The sequence below is a fragment of the Doryrhamphus excisus genome, linkage group LG20 (assembly GCF_037039965.1).
Source record: "Doryrhamphus excisus strain RoL-2023G ecotype Guam linkage group LG20, RoL_Dexc_Guam_v1.1, whole genome shotgun sequence".
In the NCBI taxonomy this organism is placed as follows: domain Eukaryota; kingdom Metazoa; phylum Chordata; class Actinopteri; order Syngnathiformes; family Syngnathidae; genus Doryrhamphus; species Doryrhamphus excisus.
In genome coordinates this window covers 14,428,002-14,449,747 of record NC_136376.1, presented here as the reverse complement: position 1 = coordinate 14,449,747, position 21,746 = coordinate 14,428,002, and the positions used below count along the sequence as shown (strand labels likewise).

Here is a 21,746-nt window from a genome sequence, read left to right as displayed (position 1 = left end):
AATAATACAAATACCAAAGCTAGGGCTAGCGCATCATGATATGTGAACGGGCTGGTCCACAAATATGAAGGCCCACAAAAGAAGGTGATCTGAGGCCACCATAGCAATAACAGAAATGCTGTTTCCCCATCAAAAATGACCAGAGGGTACCATTATTATGTCGCATTGCTTCAATCTAGCATGTAAGTAAGCACTAAACCATCACAGCACCATGACTGATTGCTCATCTTGTTACCATGGAGTGCAAACATTGTGCACAAAACACACACACACACACACACACAATAATACCTCAGAATGCATGCTTAGCTCCTTGCCAGTTCAACCACCTTTGGTGCTGCAGTGAAGCAGTAAAAAATTCTGTTAAGCATCACCACACTTCCACCTCTCATTTCATACAGATATCATCAAATAAAAAAAAATAAAAGAATACCATTGTGCTCTTCCTATCTGCAGTGCACTTTCCATTAAAAGCCCCAAACTAAAGACAACAAAAGCCTCCTCTTTCTCTCGCTGGGACTAAATCTGATCAAGAGCACATCTGTGGTGCAAATACGGCAATTGGATGTCTGTGACGTCAAAACTTTGACAGACGCCCATCTCAGATATGGAAATGTCAAGGAAACCAAAGAGGGACACCATTAAAAAGACCTTTTGTCATGAAATCAGAAGTGATGCACAATTGAACCCAAATAAGAAAGTTTAACAAAAAGCAAAACTAGACTTCAGAATCTTCAGATTGAGAGCAGCAACTTTCAGCTGCAAATGGATGTTTAACTTCTAGAGTAGGTGGGGGCTCTGAAGTTGTCGAGGCGCCTGTTCCAGGACTTCATTATTTTAAAACTAATCTGTGTTTAATACGTTTGCATGCTTTCATTATTTATAGTTTAAATCAATTCACTAAGTGCATGAAGTCAAACTCTCATCTGCCTTATGCCATCGACCTAGCCCCGCCCCTTCGTCATGTCTCTCAGGACACTGTCTCGGGCATAAGCTTGCTGAGTTTGCAAGCTATCACCAGCTCTAGGACGCCCGCTTTGACAAGGTTAATTGAGCCACACGGTCATTGATGTGACATGCGGATCATGCGACAGAAATGTCTGCACTATATGAGGCCACTGCTGCAAATAGCTGCTACGTTTTTACTCTTATGGCCAAATCCATTATTGATTTGTGGGTATTGGATTGCCCTGATGGGCAGAATAATCAATCGACTGACAAATGTAACCACATTTGTCAGTCGATTGATTATTGATTTAAATGTTGTTTAATACTATTACATTGACGCAAAATAGAGTGCATTACTTGTATTCAACCAGCAGACGTGCTGCTGATTCATTTTCAAGCAGTTTGGTGTCAACAGGAGATCAACTATAGCAATGTGCAACAGCCCAATATAAGACTGTTATTAACTCATTCAATCCCAGACAATTCTTAAAAGCTCTTGTATTTTTGATGATTTTGAGTGATTTTTCAAGCACACAGAATTTGTTCTTTGGTTATATAGACATAGCATAGACCAGTGTTTTTCAACCTTTTTTGAGCCACGGCACCTTTTTTACATTGGAAAAATCTAGTGGCACACCACTAACCAAAATTGTTACAAAATGTCACCACGACCTCACACGTGCATCAATAAGTCTATGAGAGGAACAAGGTAGGTGTTGCCACACGGACCAATATTACATTGCTCTGCCAGTCTTTACACCACAGACACTCCACAGCGCTAATGCACACGAAAGCTGCTTGCCAACCGCCAATAAACAACAGAAGAAGAAAAACACCAGGAAGAAGAAGGCACCCTGACAACTTTCCGTTTGAGCGGGTACAAGATACCTCAATCTGATTGGTTAAAGGAATATTCCATCCCTGTTCAATTCTTTCCGTTTGAGCAAATAAACCAAAGTGAATTGGAATATTTGGGTCCATGTATACTATTGACATAATGGCTATTGACATCATATTTGCAAATGATGATTAATAAATGTTCATTATAAAAAGTGATATTGGATAATTCCTCACGGCACACCTGACGGTTTCTCAAGGTACACTAGTGTGCCGCGGCGCAGTGGTTGAAAATCACTGGTCTAGACCAAAAGAAAGATCAGACTCTCATCTTCCAAAACCTTTTTCCTGTTCTTTCATAATCAGCAGTAAAACTTAAGTAAGCTTCAGCACAATATCAGTTCTGAACAAAAAAAAAGTGAGGAAAAAAGGCTCTCTTCTGTTGTGGAGTTGCATCATCACCTCTTTGTGCCTCTCATGCAAAAAATGTGAAAGACGTATGAATAGGTTTTATCTCCGTGCATGCGTGGGTTTTCTCCGGGTACTCCGGTTTCCTCCCACATTCCAAAAACATGCTAGGTTAATTAGCCACTCCAAATTGTCCATAGGTATGAATGTGAGTGTGAATGGTTGTTTGTCTATATGTGCCCTGTGATTGGCTGGCCACCAGTCCAGGGTGTACCCCGCCTCTTGCCTGAAGTCTGCTGGGATAGGCTCCAGCATACCCCCTGCAACCCTAGTAATTAGTAAAGATAGTAATTCAAGTATATCATAATTTGTATTAATGATTAAATCGAAGATGTATTACATATTTGAAATAAAGGTCAAACATCCTTATTCTTATTTGTACTCAATTGTACATACATATCTTTTAAAATAACATAATGCAAAACACCAGTCAATATTTTCAGATATTGATTTCAGATATCTAATCTTGCTTAAATTTGAGTTATTTGAACAGTTTAGAACTGGAGCTCGTCTTGCATCCTAAGTCTCAGTCGAGTTGCCTTTTGCAGTTTTACGTGTGGCCTGTTTGGCTTGAAGCCAGCATGAATCTGCAGCAGATGCTTCTCACCACTCCGTGTGAATTATTGATCAGCTATGATTCTATATGATATCCTAGTGAAACGTGTTGTATAAGGGTTCCACTCAAACACATTCAAGTTGGAGGCAAAGAAAAAGGGGACTTAAGATGGGCTTACATGACTTAAAATCCTCCTTTAAACGACTATAAACATGGGGGTGCTTTGTCTCATTTCCTTGCATAACATCAACTGTTGTTCACCCGATGCTTTGTACTTCTTTCTAAGTAGCTCAGAGAGTAAATCCTTGTCCAAACACTTAACTCTAAGGCATGAATCTTGGCACCGCATTTAAAACTAAACAAAAACCCACAAAGACTACAATTTGGTTTCATATTATACTATTGTATGACGCAGGAACAACAGAATGAAGAAAAAAATTCATTTTGCATTAAAAAAAAAAGTCACTAAATGATGAGCGAAGGGTGGGCGAAATGCTGTTAATCCTGACGTGGCAAGTTTTAGATTAGTGAAACAGCTTTACTACACTTAGAGGATAATCTGTGAAGGAACACGACTTAAAAATCAAGAAGATACTCATTTGGCATCCCATGCTGTGGTTTACATGGATTTAGTAGATTTCAAGCATGAAATGGCAAAGGAATTGTGAAAGAGCTGGGGCTGGATTGGAATGTCATTCTCAACTTTACTTTCTCAACTTGGCATTAACATGAGTTAGGGTGTGTGCTAAGACTAAAATGATGATTAACCTTCCCAAAATGTTCAATAAAGGTCATTTCAAATCCAGCCGAGTCTTCAAAATAATCAATTTGAATTCAGTCTTGACTAAGTGGATTACCTAACGTTCTTTAAAAGTTAAAGTGATACCATTTAGTCGTACAAAGGTGGAAAGAAAAAAAAGTACTTTCCGGACAATAAAGGGTAGGTCATATACTTAAATGTTCTTGTTAACAATGAACAATGAGCATTCCTACAAAAGAAGTGATTTCTGTGTGACAATTCCACAATCATATTAAACTAATGTTACGAAATAACATAGGGCGGTGTCCGTGTAGATGTTGTCTTTGTCTCACATCATCAGTAAATATCTTCAATATATTTATCTTCAATAAAGGTAAAAGTAACCTTAATTGTTCATTTATCCTTTTCATTCATCATTTATATGCATTTCGAATTATTTGATGCATGTAAAACTATACTACTACTATACTACTACTCATTACCAAGCTGCTAAGAAGGATTTTTTGTGATAAAAAATATATTTAAAAGACTTTTGGATGACAGAAATATCCATCCATCCATTTTCTGTACTGCTAATCCTCACTGGACCGTTGGCCAGCCAATCACAGGGCACATATAGACAAACAACCATTCACACTCACATTCATACCTATATGGACAATTTGGAGTCACCAATGAACCTAATATAAAAGTCAAAATTGTAATTTGTACTGAAATGCACATATAGAACCATAACTCATCCAGTAAAGAAGTCGAGTCCCAAGTATGACAGCTGCCTCACAGCTTCTTGCGGTTTCCACAAGGTCTGATGCTGGCTCACAATTAATCAGTACACTGGGCAACACAAAAAACAAATCTCCACATTCTCACTGAGCACTTTTTTTTGTTTTTTTTTAAACAACATGGCTGACAGATGGCGTGTTTCCCTTCGTCAATGGGTCTCCAAGAGCGTCTTCTATTTTAATCGGAGCAGCCAACTGTGTGCAAAAGACAATCACCCAGCGCAGTCATTCTGCAGATGAAAACGACTCGATGTGGATCATAAAATAATGAAGGTAGGAAAGGGTGGCTTGTTGAAAGTCATACGTGCACCGAGAGTCGTCCCAGTTGTAGCTTTGCCTGTTCAAAAATAGACCAGATGCTTTCCAACAACACAACAGAGGATAGAATGTGCACAATTCGCATGATACAGTAAAGTCTCGTTATATCGATATTCTCGGGAGTCGGAAAAAATACCGATATAACCGGACTATCCATATATACGATCCTGCGCCGAACTGCATTAAAAGTGGGCGGATCTTTGATATGGCATGTAATTTTCTCCTTGAGTTCATGGATTGCGTATCTAGCATGCTTTTGTACTACAATACATTTTGTACTACAGTAAATAAAAATAAACTTACACTGTAGTGATTACCGGTTACCGGGACATAATTCACCCCGGAACATAATTCACCCTGGAACTATCGATAGGGAAGGTGTTGCCACCCGGAGGGGTAGGCGCGAGGGACGGGTGTTTTCCGCTGTGTGTGCTGCACTCTGGTGGTGGAAGTGTGAAAAATAAAGTTGACTGGAAGCAGCCGTTCGCCGTGTTCTTTTTTGGTATTGAAATCCTTAAGCAAAGATTGATTTAAGCTGCTTTTGTATCGATATAAGCAGACCAAATTGGCTGGCGGGAGATGAAAAGGGCATCGTAGTAACCGGATTATCATAATAACCGGGTATCGTACTAACGGAGCTAATTATATCATAAAAGACTAGAAATTTGCCGGGAAATGAAAATAGTATCGTAATAAGTAGTAATTCGTTTTAACCGATATCGATATAACAAGACTTTACTGTATTTCATATGCTAAATTCAAATATGATAAGGTGACCAAATGTCCTATTTTCCCACAACATGGTCCTGTTTTGAAATTGATCAATTCAACTGCTGTATGTGACGTCATCCCTGAGAGGCTGCCAGTTAGGTGCCTTTTTTTTAAGTTTAAGTTTAACTTGCTAAAAGCTGTAAAAAGGAAAAGAAAAACAGACATGGGGTCCAAACAGAGAAGGCTACTTTAAATGTATTGAAACTATCAGGCATCTTTAAGTAAACTTCATGTACAGTATCTCATGCTGGACAAAATGTCCTTGTTTTCTTCATGAAAATGTCCCCTAAAATATGATTTGACATATAACTTACATTATATGGGCAAAAACATCTTCCACTCTTCTTGGAAGGTCAGTGGTCACTTATAACGGATCTGAGATCAGACATGTTCTCTCCTTTCCACCCCAAAAAAGTTTGAGGGGGTTAAAGGTCAGGGCTTTGAGTATGGTTTTCCACGCCATACGATACCTTCATGGTACCACAAACCTGGAAACATTGAATTCTCCAACATGTCGTGATAAGATAAATGAAGTTACAAGATGAACTTAGGTCTAGTGGTTAGCGCGCAGACCTCACAGCTAGGAGACCAGGGTTCAATTCCCACTCTCGGCCATCTCTGTGTGGAGTTTGCATGTTCTCCCCGTGCATGCGTGGGTTTTCTCCGGGTACTCCGGTTTCCTCCCACATTCCAAAAACATGCTAGGTTAATTAGCCACTCCAAATTGTCCATAGGTATGAATGTGAGTGTGAATGGTTGTTTGTCTATATGTGTCCCCCGCCAGTACCCCGCCTCTCGCCCGAAGACAGCTGAGATGGGCTCCAGCACCCCCCGCGACCCTCGTGAGGAAAAGCGGTAGAAAATGAATGAATGAAAGATGAACTTATGACAATGAAGGACACACACCAGTCAGACAAGAGCTGTCCTATCTAGTCCTATCTAGTCTTTGAGCATGAAGCACCTGCAAGGGAGCGATGTTCAAACCACGATGTAGCAAGAAACGATTGTTTTCTTTTTCTCGTTATTCTCTTAAATGGCAATCGGTATTAACACAAAACACTCCAATGGAGTCAGTGCTTCATCAAGCACGAACCTTAACTGCAAGTAGCTTAAATGAATGTCTTGCAGGAGGCATTCAGAACAAAATGTGTGCAAACAAGCAGCTACTTTGTTAAAGAAAGAACAAGAGAATAGAGGTTTCTGCTTGTGTGTTTACAACACACACACAAAAAATGAACCAAAATGTGGGCTGAGAGGATCGGGCACATTCAACAATGTCATCCAGTACTATGCCTGCATTATGTAAAATGTGGGCAAGCAACTGCTTCAGTGTTATGCATCAAATTCAACACAATGAGTCATGGGATTCCTTTGTGCACGGGCTACCAGCAGCAACAGTTCAAACTAATACCCTGAGAATGTCCATAATAGCATACTCAACCATCCAAATAGGTTCTCATGTTAGAATCTTTGGCAAGCATGTGACCTATTGCAGTGGGAGTGTTTTGCATGCACGTAAACAACGCAGCACGGAATGTGACATGGAGTCAGTTTGCATGGTATGAAGGCAATTTAAACGTGTGATATAAACCAAACATATAATTTAAAGGCAGTCTTACATCCTCGTGATTTGTGCCGAGTTACATAATTCTGCAGTGTTGTGACTGATGCCTCAGCAATTCAGGCCTGCGACGATCTGGTCCCCTTTTAAAATCCCCAGCACATTTCCTTATCGATGCGTCTTTTATAGCTAATTGGATCTCAATTTAATGTTGTTCCGTGTCAAACTGGGGTTGCGTAACTGCTTCCGTAGCCAGAATTTCAAGCATTGTGAGTCACGACTGACTCATATTAGTTTTGATGTCATCACAGCACATCTCAACACAAACACTGCAAATCATTAGCGACACTTTATTTGTTGTATCCACAAAGCCACAAGGCGACAGATCACTCACACGTCGTTTCATGGAGTCGTATAAGACTCCGCAATATTGCTCTATCACAACAAAAGATGACTAAAATGGATGAAGTCGGTTCAGTTGGACATCCCCTCAAGGCAAAACTCATCTAATCTTCATAACGACAACATATTGTTAGATTTCAACTGTTCCTTGACACACTACGGCCGTATAGCTAAGTCCAAGCTCATATTTCTTGCTAGAATTACAGTAATCCCTGGTTTATCCCGGTTAGTTGGTTCCAGACCCGACAGGATTCCGTATTTACAATTAAAGCCTGTTTTCCCGGCGTTCAATTCTGGTGCTTCTGTGTCTCACCAAATATGACCAGTGTATAATACTACATATCATCAGAATGTCTTTGAATGCGTCTTATGAATGTCTTATATTTTACTATTGCTTGGAAATTATTCATTTAGGCACGAAAAATATGCAAAATGTGCTTAAATATGCATGTTTGTTTCGATTGATTACGGAGTCGACACATCGGATCACCACATGCTGATTTTTGGCTTGAGATCTTTATATTCCGGATGCCCTTCCCGACGGATACCGATGATGCTTACTAGCGGAGATTTGAACCCGAGTCCAGAACGCTAACCACTACACCACGACGGGCTCTGTGCTTAAATATGCATACTCAGCTATATTCAACCATTTTTTCCTGAAAACATTGTGAGAAAGTGAAGCCGTGAAATTCAAAGCACAAAGTGATGAGGAATTACTGTACGTCTTGTAATTCAAATATATTATTATTTTCAAGCGGGAATCTTTATATTTTTAATTTTACAGGCCGGGTCGCTTGTCCTTTACCCTGCCTCTTGCCCGAAGACAGCTGGGATAGGCTCCAGCGTGCCTGCGACCCTTGTGAGAATAAGCGGTATAGAAAATGAATGAATTGTTTCAAAACTCTAATAGGTTCCAAAATAAGTGAATAATGAAGTTTAACCGCCATTTCTCTCTCAAATCAACGCTTTACTTTGATTTGATAACTTTGTTGACTGAGTGGGTAAAATAAAATACAGTAAAGTCTCGTTATATCGATATTCTCAGGAGTCGGAAAAAATACCGATATAACCGGACTATCCATATATCCGATCCTGCGCCGAACTGCATTAAAAGTGGGCGGATCTTTGATATGGCATGTAATTTTCTCCTTGAGTTATGGATTGCGTATCTAGCATGCTTTTGTACTACAATACATTTTGTACTACAGTAAATAAAAATAAACTTACGCTGTAGTGATTACCGGTTACCGGGAAATAATTCACCCCGGAACTATCGATAGGGAAGGTGTTGCCACCCGGAGGGGTAGGCGCGAGGGACGGGTGTTTTCCGCTGTGTGTGCTGCACTCTGGTGGTGGAAGTGTGAAAAATAAAGTTGACTGGAAGCAGCCGTTGGCCGTGTTCTTTTTTGGTATTGAAATCCTTAAGCAAAGATTGATTTAAGCTGCTTTTGTATCGATATAAGCAGACCAAATTGGCTGGCGGGAGATGAAAAGGGCATCGTAGTAACCGGATTATCATAATAACCGTGTATCGTACTAACGGAACTAATTATATCATAAAAGACTAGAAATTTACCGTGAAATGAAAATAGTATCGTAATAAGTAGTAATTCGTTTTAACTGATATCGATATAACGAGACTTTACTGTACAAAACAAATAAAAAATCGACTTGTCTTATTTGCCAGTTTGAGTAATGCTGAGAGAGCCCCATGTAATTGAATGAGCGAGCACAGTTTTACTCACATTATGCTGTTGTCCCACAGTGCACAGTGAGGGTTCAGTGTTCCCTGGAAGACATGAAAATAAGCGGAATGTTTACCAAACAAAAAGTCATCCAAGGGAACTCCAATTAATCATCATCATCAACATCGCCATTGTAATTAACCTACGACACAATGTGTTTGTCCTTCAACACATCTTGTCATAATTTCATTTGGGGCTCCTTGAGAGATCCACTAGAGGACTCTTAGGTAAACACATACTTTTGCAATGCTTGAAAACTCACAATTTATCACCAAGATGTCATAAAAGAGAATGTTGTTTTAATTCTATGAGTGTGTAATCATCAGGGTTCACCGTGCCTGCAAATAAGCTAATAAGACGTTATGTTCCACAGCAGACAGACAGTAACAAACGCTACATAACACAGACTGACACAGAGCAAGAGTCACTTCTTACATTGGCCAGGTGAGCGAGTTCAATCTCCAGGTGGGTCTGGATGGCCTTGGGCTCCGGCCTGACAGTTACAGCGATGACCTTGGAATTCACAACTGTGTGGTTCCTGAAACACACAAATAAAACGACAAGAAGGATAAATGTCATGGTTGGAATGATCCTGTCTGCAACACTTTCTATTCCGACGTGAGTGCACGGCGTTCGCTAACTGGACACCTTCACCTGTGCAATCGAATAAAACAACAATACAAGAGTTCGGTATCAGAAACACTGCCTGTACAAAGACGACGGAAACCTAACATGGTGGTTATTAACTTACTTTGTCAAGTCCGCTTTTCATCTTTATGTTCAGTGTGCGGGGTGTATTTTACAAAAATGAGTAAGTCATCATTTCAAGCTTTATGAGAGGTTCCCCAAAAGATTATACTGCTAAAAGCAGCCAATAGAGTTGAGTCAACGGGCTGAGTACTCATCCAAGGACTCCTGTGATAATTACATCTGCTCACATTGGTAATAATGGTAATGGTTTTATTTCATTTGAACATGCATCAGATTCCAATTGAGTGCATCCCATAATCAGTTCCCAGTTCCACATGTCCAAAAGGAGTAGGAAGAAGCAAAGCTTATTAAATCCTACCCCTCCATGTGGTACTTTTACAATCAGTAACATTTGTTCACTTCCTGCTTTCCATAATACAGTTTCAGTTTTTTTTTTAATAATGCACCTCGTAGCGAAGTACTGGGTGATATGAGCATCCAATGCCATAATGGGTACCATAGTAAGTGTCAATATAGTGATATATATAGCACATCATGACTGGTTCAAGACTCTTCATCCTTGTATTTAGCAAATTTATTTTATTTATTAATTTATTTTATTAATTTTTAATAATTTTTGGGGTGTTTTTAAACATTTTTTTATTTTTTTTATTTTTTGTCCCGTACCAAAATACTGGGTGATATGAGCATCCAATGCCATAATGGGTACCATAGTAAGTGTCAATATAGTGATATATATAGCACATCATGACTGGTTCAAGACTCTTCATCCTTGTATTTAGCAAACATCAACTGCTTGTATTGTTTCTTGAATTGGCTCATCGTTGTGCATTGTTTGATTTCCTTACTCAATCCATTCCATAGTTTGATTCCACATACTGAAATGCTATGGCTAGCATAACGTAGTCCTAGCATAGAAGTGTTTCAAATGTACTTCTTCCCTGAGATCATATTTCTCCTCTCTTGTAGAGAAGTATTGGATGACATTTTTAGCTAATTGCTTATTTTTAGCCTTATGCATTATTTTAGCTGTTTGAAGATGAACTATATCAGCAAGTTGAAGTATTTGTCATTTTAGAAATAAGGAGTTAGTATGTTCTCTGTAGGCGGCATTATGAATTATCCTTACTCACCTTTTTTGCAGTACATTTAGCGAGTATTACATTAATTAGTCATATTTCATATTACATTTTATTTGCGGTGCTAGCGTGAACATATATAGTGTATTCCCTCGGCTAACATTCTATAGTACTTATGGAATGGAATTAAGGGATAATATCATCACTTTTTTCATTTTTCCCCTTCATGTCCCCTCAGGAATGTCATAGGTTGTAAATAAATGGTGACACCATCCCCAAATTAGTTAAAGAGTGGTACTTTCAGAACCCGTTTTAAGTGGAAAGCCCAGACGTAACCTGGTCCCAGTCAGAGTTTTAGCCGAAGTACCAGTTTGCATCTGCTTTCCAAATGTGCCAATATAGATGCCAAAACACCGACCTCACACTGCTTTCAGTATTAATTTTTATATTTGTATATGTTTTGTGCATTTGGATCATCTGCATAGTATATATATATATATATATATATATATATATATATATATATATATTCTTGAAGGCAAACAGGCAAAATGGACTGTGATTGCTATTTTGCCTTTTGCCTTTGAGAGACACAATCCTCTTTTCCATCCTGTTAGTAGATTATTTGTAGAAGCACATTTCAATAATAACAAATAATATATACATTTTTTACTCCAAATTGTCCATGGGTATGAATGTGAGTGTGAATGGTTGTTTGTCTATATGTGCCCTGTGATTGGCCCCCGCCTTTCGCCCAAAGACAACTGGGATAGGCTCCAGTATACCTGCACCCCCAGTGAGGATGACTAGCATAGAAAAATGGCTGTCAATCTCGTTTGGATTGCAAAGGATTCCATTGAATTGTGTGGGCGTACCCAAGGTTGTGAAGAGTGAGTGTGCTAAATAACACTCACATTTGGTTTCTTGTGCTGAGTGAAAAGCTTTATAGGATTTCCCGTTAAACACAAACAATGAATTTTTGACAGACCTACTGCAGAATGTTGGTTTCTGTTGTTGGGAACCGTCACATCGTGCAGTGAATCCAAGAGCAAAGCATTGCCGGCAATGTACACAAAGCTTCTAAGTCTACTTAACTTCAATATGTCCTCCAAGTTGTGATTTTGGAGTTGACAGAATGTTCTCTTTTGAAAAAGGAGCACTTTCCACACATAGAGAACGTGTCAGCTCCACAAAGGAAGGCTGCCCTTCCAGAACCAGTGGAGCTGAGAATATTTTTGTCAGACCTTTTATGTGATTTGAATCACTTTTTGGGGACATACTGCAAAATGGATATCCATTGACTTCATTGTTAAACTCTCCGGCTCGCTGTCAGGACTGTGCTGGAAAGACGGCATTTAAAGGGAAGAAAGTTATCTTCTGCTTCTTTTTTTTTTGAATGTCACAAGCTTGACATATGTTAAAGGGAAAACCCTCAAGTCTGACACCTCCTCTTGATCCGCTTACCCTGCTGAGAGGGTTCAGTGTCACATTAGGGCCTTGCCTACACTTGCACAGTGCACACATTCTGATGCCAGCTGCTCCACCTGTGAACGCTGAGCACAAAGAAATGACTGCTCTTGGGACGCTGGTGCAAGGGATGCATTGACATCAGGTGTTTGTTACTTGTTTGATACTGCTTTTCCGGACGCATGGCATCATTCATTGCCTGCATTTTTACTTTATCTGACTTCATTTAGAAGCTAGTGTTATAAACAGATGCAAAAAGCAGAGTACAAATTCTTTGGTTGCATGTACAGCAACACAGTGTTTGGAAGGATTTCATGCAAAATGTCTCTAAACAAATCGAGTCCCTGAAGAGAACTTGCTGCAATGAAAGTGGTATGTTTTGCAGTTGTGATTCACTCGGAAGATTTTCTGGTTAAGGGATTCAAAGATAACCTAAAGCTTTTTCAAGCACCCACAAAAAATCCAAACATTACTTTTTGCACGAATTCCACCAAATCGTCTTGAGAAGAGGCTGATTTTATGATCTTTGAAACATTCATTCATTTTCTACCGCTTATCCTCACAAGGGGGTGCTGGAGCCTATCCCAGCTGTCTTCAGGCGAGAGGTGGAGCACACCCTGAACTGGTCGCCAGCCAATCCCAGGGCACATATAGACAAACAACCATTCACACTCACATTCATACCTATGGACAATTTGGAGTGGCTAATTAACCTAGCATGTTTTTGGAATGTGGGAGGAAACCGGAGTACCCGGAGAAAACCCACGCATGCACGGGGAGAACATGCAAACTCCACACAGAGATGGCCGAGGGTGGAATTGAACTGGGGTCTCCTAGCTGTGAGGCCTGCGTGCTAACCACTCTTCCGCCATGCAGCCATCTTTGAAACAATGTCTCTGAATTGTTCCATGGACGGCATGGAGTTGATCCACAAGTCCAGAACAGGGAACAGAGAACTCTGCAGATTCCATGTGTTGTTTGATTTGTTGTTGGTATTTTTTTTGTCAGCATGGCAGGAAATCTAGCAAAAAGGGCAAGGGAATCTTACTTTGGTGAGGGCAGCATAAGTCCAAGGGTCTTGTAAAGAACTGTTCCCAAAATGAAGACAGGCGATCCTTCCATGTCTAATGGAGGAAAAAACAACAACAAAACTAGAGTTAGTCATAATATTACCAAAGAAGAACCAAACAATAAAGTACAATAATAATAACAACCATTCATTCAACTTTGTTACTCGTCTATAAAGGTTAAAAAACTTTAAGAACAAAGCAGCAATGATTCTGATTCCAGGTGCTATTCACGGTGCCATCGTCAATTTATTCCGGTTAAGGCCCATTACAGCAATTAACCTAAAAGTCAGCGTCGTGATATACAGTAGCGAGTGGATTATAAGACGATAGGAAATGCTGAGTCGATGGGAAACAGCGATTGAAGAAGCACGACGAGGCAAACTGGCCGAGCTCCATACAGTAGATCTAGAATATGATTTTTCATATCTTCGCTAAGCATTGTCACTAAGCAACTGTTGGAGCATGAAACTGCAACTCTCAGGCTGCCGGAGGTTTGTGATTGAAAAATAGGAAAGTCACAGTGTGACAAATCAGATGAAATTCTTATCTCTATTAGAAGGTTGCGTCTCTTGAGTTACGGATAAGCTCTGTGAAAGACAAACCTGCACTCTGGGATACAAAGAGGGCCTTGGGGATGACCACCTTGTCCTCAGAGTTCCGGGCCCAGTCCACCATGCCTTTCCGGCCCTTCATGGGGAAGTTGATGTCAGTCATCACTGACACGGCTGGAAGCCTCTGGATGCTGGCCACTGCACAAATAGCACAAATAGCACAATCAGTGTGAATTAGCAAGCAATACTTCGAATTGTCCATCACAATTTGAACGTATTTAATTCCTTATGCGATGAGACCGATGCATCTTCTGAATGTAAATTGCACTTTCCAACCGCAGAGGGAACCCTGGTGCCAAACAAGTTCTTACTGTTACTTTAAGACATTCCCAACAGAAAGTATATGATCCCAGCTACAACTGGCACCTGACAACGAGCAGACAGGTAATCTCCTTAATCGCACTTTCCTTTTTTCACCTCCCCACTGAGGCACCACAAAGGACCTGTCGGTGCACTACGGCACCGACAGGGAAAATTCTCCGGATCAAGCAAACGGGCCTCGGCATTACAAGCGGGGGATAAAGCTGGCCCATTCCCCACCTGCTATCACAGCTCGCCCCAGTCAGGTGCTGCTTCACAAAGGCGAATGTGAGGCTAATCCCTATTGATGCAAAAGCTCCATTGTTCGTCGCGCTTTGCCAACAATACCATTTGGATCCTGGCAAGACTCCACGCTCGGATGAAGACTGTGACAGCGAAGGCGTGTCTGTGTGTTCGGGATGATCCAGGGAGAGGCCATGAAATCACATTGCAGCAACGTGCACATAAAGGCATCTGGCTCGCCGCACCGGATGCTGGATTGCTGGATGCAGCAGCGGTATGGGGTGCCTTTTCAGTCCGGGGGTACAACGTGAAAAGCCACCCTATAATAGAGAGGCTGCCTTTCAGAGTCCGGGGTAATTCTGCATGTAAACGGGGCTTTACATCTGCCTGATGAAGCTCGGCAACACAAATAAAGCGACAATTTAGAATTGTGATGCAATTCACTGGGGTAATTATGGCTCTGCTCATCATGCCTGAATGCTGCAACGAGGCACTCGGCAAAAAAAACTCGGAAATTACAACATAATAGCACAAAAGTTTTGGTTTACTTACGTTGGTTTCATAACTTATGGTAATGACTTCAATGTTTCACATGAGAGAACCAGGACAAAAATATCCTTCAAAATTTCCCATTGTGTCCAAAGTACCACTTTGTCCTCCGAGTGCTCATGCGGAAAGAGGACAAGCTGCTGGAGTCGGAAGCTTTAGCAATCAATGGTCCTCACTCAACAATGTGTTTGACGGTTCTGGGAAATGTGCAAAATGAGTGCAAAATAGTTTGGACTTTCATGACCGCGTAAGTTGCAACCCCAGAATACCACAGTCAAATTATTTCATGCTGTTCAATGAAGCGCCCAAATTGTGCAAGTAGTGCCCTGACAATTGCCTAACTAAAAAGACAGCAACTTCCAAACTTCAAATAGCCGGAGCGCCCCTAGATGTCTCTTTGTCGATAGCTTCTCAAGGGACAATACTGTAAAAATGACACCAGGATGTACCTTACAGAGTAGCTGTACACGCAATACTCTTAGATTATTATTACACTTCTAATGTCAGTCAAAGTCAGTGCATCGTCAGCCTCATAAAAGATCTTCATGATATGTTTGTGAATGTTTACAGGAAGCTCATAATAGTGACAACTGTATTTTGAAAGTTATAAATAGGTTTCTATGTTCTCACTATGAATTTATTCCATTTCCAAATATGGAATCCTGGGTCTGGAACCAATTAACTGTGATAAACGAGGGACAACCGGATAGACTTTCATTCTGGACTCTTTCATCAATCTTACTCGTTGATGTTGAGAATCGAGTTCTGCAACCTAATATATTTCTTTTTTTCATACAATTTGAAAACCTTTTAAAGTGTGTGATTATTGACTACTTCTCCATTATAAATGGAGTCCCAAAAACTAAGATGAAACACTAATGTTATTCATTCACTCCTCAGTCACACACACTGGTGGTAAGGTACATCTGTAACAACAGCTGCCCTGGGGTAAACTGATGGAAACGTGGAAACGTCTTGCCCAGGGGCGCAACGCCAGTGACAAACTAGTATTGACGTTGAGGTATGAGGTTGAGGTTTGGGAGGAAAAATTTTAAGTGCTAATGTGTGTTCTGTTGTTCCGTTGTTGCATGCAGTCTCAAATGTGCCATTCTCCAAATTCAATGTCAGTTGGTCTTTTAAATTATTTTAATTTCTGTAAACTTTATAATCAAAAGGGGCAAAATAAAGTGTACAAACGTGCATCATTCTTTTTCCACAGTTTAATTTTTTTGTTTCATTAGCGTACGTTGCGGGATGTGTTCATTGCTACGCTATTCTTGGGGGCCTTCAATCCATCATTATGGAAATCATGCAGCGTAAAGAGGCTCTGAGTGTCGAGTGTTTGCTATAAGTGGGTCAAACGTTGGCCACTGTAAAGAATACAAGGAAGAAAATGTGACTCCTCTGGAGGAATTGCCTACCAGCACAGCTGTTCGTGCTCACATTCATTTGCATGAATAAATCAAGAGCGCTGTTCTATTATTCCATTCCCACCGAGGCGGCATCCATGGCTGAGTGAGAAATGAAATGCCACAGAGACGCGCGATCATCCGAGAGCCTGTGCGACACACAAGCTAAAAGAACCCACGAGAACATTAGCAAGTAGAAATATTGTTCCAAGACTCGTATCAAGAGACTATGTGTCTCGAAAAAAAGGCCGTTTTAATATCCGCTATGACCAACGGTGCATTGAAAATGGCTTTCGAGCTCATTAGAGTTACAATGAATGATTTGTAATTTCACTACAACTTGATAACTTTCCATCAGACACACCCACCATATTTATGCACATCGCAAATAATCACGTTATCATTGCTGAGAACACAGGGCAACATGGCGCGTACTCATCCAATTACATTTAATTGCATTGCAGCATTGATGTTTATCAGAGATCGCTATATACGATTAGATTTTGGAGAATTCTTTATTTTAGTGTTTTATTCATTGGTAATGTTACCCGATGTAATTGCAAATGACCACAACGTATTCCGCAGGGCATTGATGGTTTTCTTTTGCATGCAATTCGCTCCAAAAAATATAAGAAGCATGTCTTACCATTGCTAGTTTAACCCTCCTCTTGTGTTAGGGTCGGCACCAACCCGTTTTACATTTTAATGCATAAAAACAATCACATAACATTTGTTTATTGCATCAATAATTTTTGACTCTATTTCAACAAAATAAAACCGAAAAAATAATTTGTACTACATTTTAAAATGGTCTGGTTGAAATTATGACCACTGTATTGTTAGGGTGGGTTTGGACCCGGTTATAATAATATGATTATAAAGCAATATTTTGAGTGTACATTTAGCCAACACAATGACAACCAGCTCCTCTTCTCATCATGGAAGCTTCAGGGGATTCTCATTTTGACCGCTTTTCCAGTATACCAGCAGAAAAACAAGGTCCAGACATGTGAGGGGAATTCACTCATTTGATTGGCTGATTTCACATTTACAATTTGGATCATGGAAAGAATGGCAAGAAGTACAGTGAACCAAGATCTGGACCAGATTTTGGGTGACAATGAGGGAGTGGACAGACCAGCATAGCCATTGAAATGAGCAGGAGTTTTTGCAGGAGCTGTTTGTAGTTGAATTCATTATTAGTCAAAAATGTACATATTGTAAGCAAATATGACTTATTTTTTATCTAAATGAAATATTTTCAAGCATAAAAATAGCTAAATGAACTAAAATACAAATATAACACATTCAGAAGATTAATTATTTGCACACGCATGACTTTGCTACGACCATACACTGGTCACGAGGTGTCAAGAATGTTACTGTAATGTTCGCAGAGACGCACCAGCACCAGACTTGAGCGCCAGAATAACAGGCTTTCATTGCAGGTTTAAATTATCTCACAACAGGCACAACAATCCCCAATAAAAAGACAGGAGCTACTTTTGCAGAAATAACCCACGCCACGCTAAAACTCAACTCTGAACCCCTGAAGTCACTTTCTGTCCACGGCCATTAAGCTCCCTATAACGCCTGAACACATTTACAGTAACACACAGTCGTATTTCTCTTTTATTTACGATTTTGATGTCTACTGGAGGAGTTCTAAGGGCTCTAATAATATAAAAAAACACATTTATGAGGTCATAAATGAGTGTTCTATGCTCTAACTATAAAAATATTCAATTTATAATCAAGGAATCCTACATCACAGAAATTCACTAAACACAGTTGAAACAAGGGGTTACTGTACATTCAATGATAGCTGACGTTAGTAGCTAAATCTTGCCAAATTGTCATAAAAAAGCCACGTCACTCAACGCAGGAAGAAGTGGAATACACTGAACAGAGATGTGAAAAAGTGTTTACCCCCTTTGCTGATTTCATACTTTTGTGCATGTTTGTCACAACTAAATGTTTCAGATCATCAAACAAACGTAAATATGAGTCAAATGACAACACAACTGAACACAAAACTTTTAATTATTAAGGGAGATTAAGGGCATATATTGCCCTTTTAAAGTCATGCCGATAGCATCTCAATAGGATCCAGTTCAGGACTTTGACTAGGCCACTTCAAAGTCCTTCCATTTTCCGTCCATCCATCCACTCCAGAGCTTGTCGGACTTGATGGTGTGTTTTGGATTATTGTCCTGCTGCAGAACCCAGCTTGTGGTCACAAACAGATGGCCAGATATTCTCCTTGGTAGACTTCCAGGTTCTGAAGCAGCAAAACAGTCCCAGACCATCACACTACCCCCACCATATTTCACTGTTGGTAAGATGTTCTGTTTTTGAAATGCAATGTAATGGGACACACACCTTGTCAGACCACACAGTATTTTCCCAAAGGTCTTGGAAATCAAGATGTTTTCTGACAAAATTTAGAAATTAAAATTTTTTGTTCAGCAGTGGTTTAGTCTTGGAACTCTGCCATGCAGATGTTTTTTTTCCCAGTGTCTTTCTTAGGTGGAGTCATGAACACCGACCTTAAGTGAGGCCTGCAGTTCTTTGGACGTTGTTGTGGGGTCTTTTGTGACCTCTTGATGAGTCGTCGCTGCGCTCTTGAGGTCATTTTGGTTGGGCAGCCACTCCTGGGAAGGTTTGCTGGAGTCCCAAAACTTTTGAAATGGCTTTATAACATTATCCAAACTGTGCACTGATCACTTGTGTTCAGTTGTGTTGTCTTACATACTTACATTTGTTTGATGATCTGAAACATTTGCAAAATTAGAAATCAGAAAAGGGGCAAACACACCACTGCAAGATCTCCAAGAACTAGTAGGGTAGCTGGTAATCAGCCAATTGGCAGAAATCAAATCTAAAAAATATGCAAGTGAAAACTACTACCATTCTGTCTTGATGTTGGAATGTTTCATCAGAATCGAGTACATTAAAACCCATTTGCTCCGTTTTAATAAACATTATCGATCCCCAGCAGTTTTCCTCCAGGCTGTGCGCCACGCATCATTTCTCCGAAATTAATGATAGCTTTAGAAACAAAGGCTCGGAGGCCGACTCTTACCCAAGTTCCCGGTCATCAAATACGCATTGTGGAAATCCTTCATGCCCAAGCCGACGATGTGGATGAATTCCTCTATGACCTGCATGAGCTCCACCGCTCCGGGATACATCTGCACAAGACAAAGAAATTATTAAATAATCACAAAGAAAGCACCTCATTTTCCACTCTGCTGCTTTGAGTTCACACACACTGTGGCTGTCGGTGGCGGAACAAAATGTCGAAAAAGGGCCAAAAAATGTGAAATCCTTATTATTACAATTATTATCAAACGTGATTAACTATTATCATTATTACTCATTGTTACATATGTTGTACAAGAAACTTAATAGAGCTTAACTTTTGTTGACTTTTAACTTGTATTAGTAAGTAATGTATGTGTGCATGTTTCTTTGTTACCGGCATAACTCAAAAACATCTTTCGTTGAAATGTATACTTGCAAAAGAAAAGGGTTATGAAGGGATTTCTTACTATTAAAACATACAGTAAAGTCTCGTTATATCGATATCGGTTATAACGAATTACTGCTTATTACGATACTATTTTCATTTCCCGGCAAATTTCTAGTCTTTTAGGATATAATTAGTTCCGTTAGTACGATACCCGGTTATTATGATAAATCGGTTACTACGATGCCCTTTTCATCTCCCGCCAGCCAATTTGGTCTGCTTATATCGATACAAAAGCAGCTTAAATCAATCTTTGCTTAAGGATTTCAATACCAAAAAAGAACACGGCGAACGGCTGCTTCCAGTCAACTTTATTTTTCACACTTCCACCACTAGAGCACAGCACACACACCGATTCCCGCACTTCCTGGTTCACAGGTCATGCTCAACCCGCCCCACATAGCTGGCCAAACACATGCCTGCAACAGAAGAACCAACTGACATAGCATACACACCTATTCCAACGAAGACACAAGCGTACAAATACATGTATTTAATTGTGTTGTATTCAGATATCTTTTTATCGCTTGCAATAATCACTGTTTTTCATATGTACATGCTGGTGTTTGTTGGTTCTTCTGTTGCAGGCATGTGTTTGGCCAGCTATGTGGGGCGGGTTGAGCATGACCTGTGAACCAGGAAGTGCGGGAATCGGTGTGTGTGCTGCGCTCTGATGGTGGAAGTGTGAAAAATAAAGTTGACTGGAAGCAGCCGTTCGCCGTGTTCTTTTTTGGTATTGAAATCCTTAAGCAAAGATTGATTTAAGCTGCTCGACATTGTTCTATACTATAGAACAATGTCCAGTGCATTATTGCCCACTTTTAATGCAGTTCAGCGCAAGATCGGATATATGAATAGTCCGGTTATATCTGTATTTTTTCAGACTCCCGACAATATCAAAAAAACGAGACTTTACTGTATTTTTTTTCTCATTAAACTTCAATTTATAGTGTTTTGTTAGGCTTAAAATGAGGCACGTGGTGTCCATTTATATTTGATTTGAGGTTGGTTAATGTGTTTCCTTGGCATATCCACGCCTACGGTATGTGTTCTGTACTCACTTGTTGATGATTAGCAAGTCAGTAAAAGGCCCATTAGCGTTGTACTTGCATCCTGGCAGGATGTTATGTTTGCTCGTCTTTATTTCCAATAGCGTATTGACCAAAGAATCAATGGCTCAATCCAACACGGTCAGCTCGGTCACTACAGTGGAGGGTTGTGGCTCTGTGGTCAGCACCACGGACAGCCCCACAAGCCCCAGCATTGACACGGTGAGCCCAGTAAGCAATTTCCTCCAGGTCAATAAATCACTATCCTTGGCTGCTAGTCCACACAATGACAGGTCGCATCTAACCACAAGCTTTGACATGCCCCCGCCCAGTGATTCTTGTATGTAACCATACTTGACAATACTCCTCAAGCAACAACATAAGCTAAACAAATAGCTTTACTTTAACAAATGTGTGAGCACAAAATGAGGATGTCAAGCAATTATAAAGGCCTTTAAGTGGCATTTAGCAATTAGCACCTCACCCTGTGTTTATATTGGGCGATCTCCCGAGGCAGCCCCCCTTCTTCTCACTCGTGTGTGTTGTATATTTAAATGTGGATGAGCTAAAGTTGA

The 21,746-nt window shown here is 40.2% G+C and overlaps 1 protein-coding gene across 12 annotated transcripts in view; it reads right to left on the bottom strand.

The window, feature by feature from the left end:
* The window catches only part of adgrb3 (adhesion G protein-coupled receptor B3), a 158,980-nt gene that overhangs the window by 32,403 nt on the left and 104,831 nt on the right, over positions 1-21,746 (bottom strand). For all 12 annotated transcript variants that reach the window (XM_078799331.1, XM_078799333.1, XM_078799329.1 and 9 more), the window contains 5 exons: positions 19,676-19,784; positions 14,081-14,227; positions 13,457-13,532; positions 9,587-9,689; positions 9,152-9,195 (listed from right to left, as the gene is read on the bottom strand). In XM_078799331.1, coding sequence (XP_078655457.1) covers positions 9,152-9,195; positions 9,587-9,689; positions 13,457-13,532; positions 14,081-14,227; positions 19,676-19,784 — 479 coding nt within the window. The remainder of the gene's footprint in view (positions 1-9,151; positions 9,196-9,586; positions 9,690-13,456; positions 13,533-14,080; positions 14,228-19,675; positions 19,785-21,746) is intronic.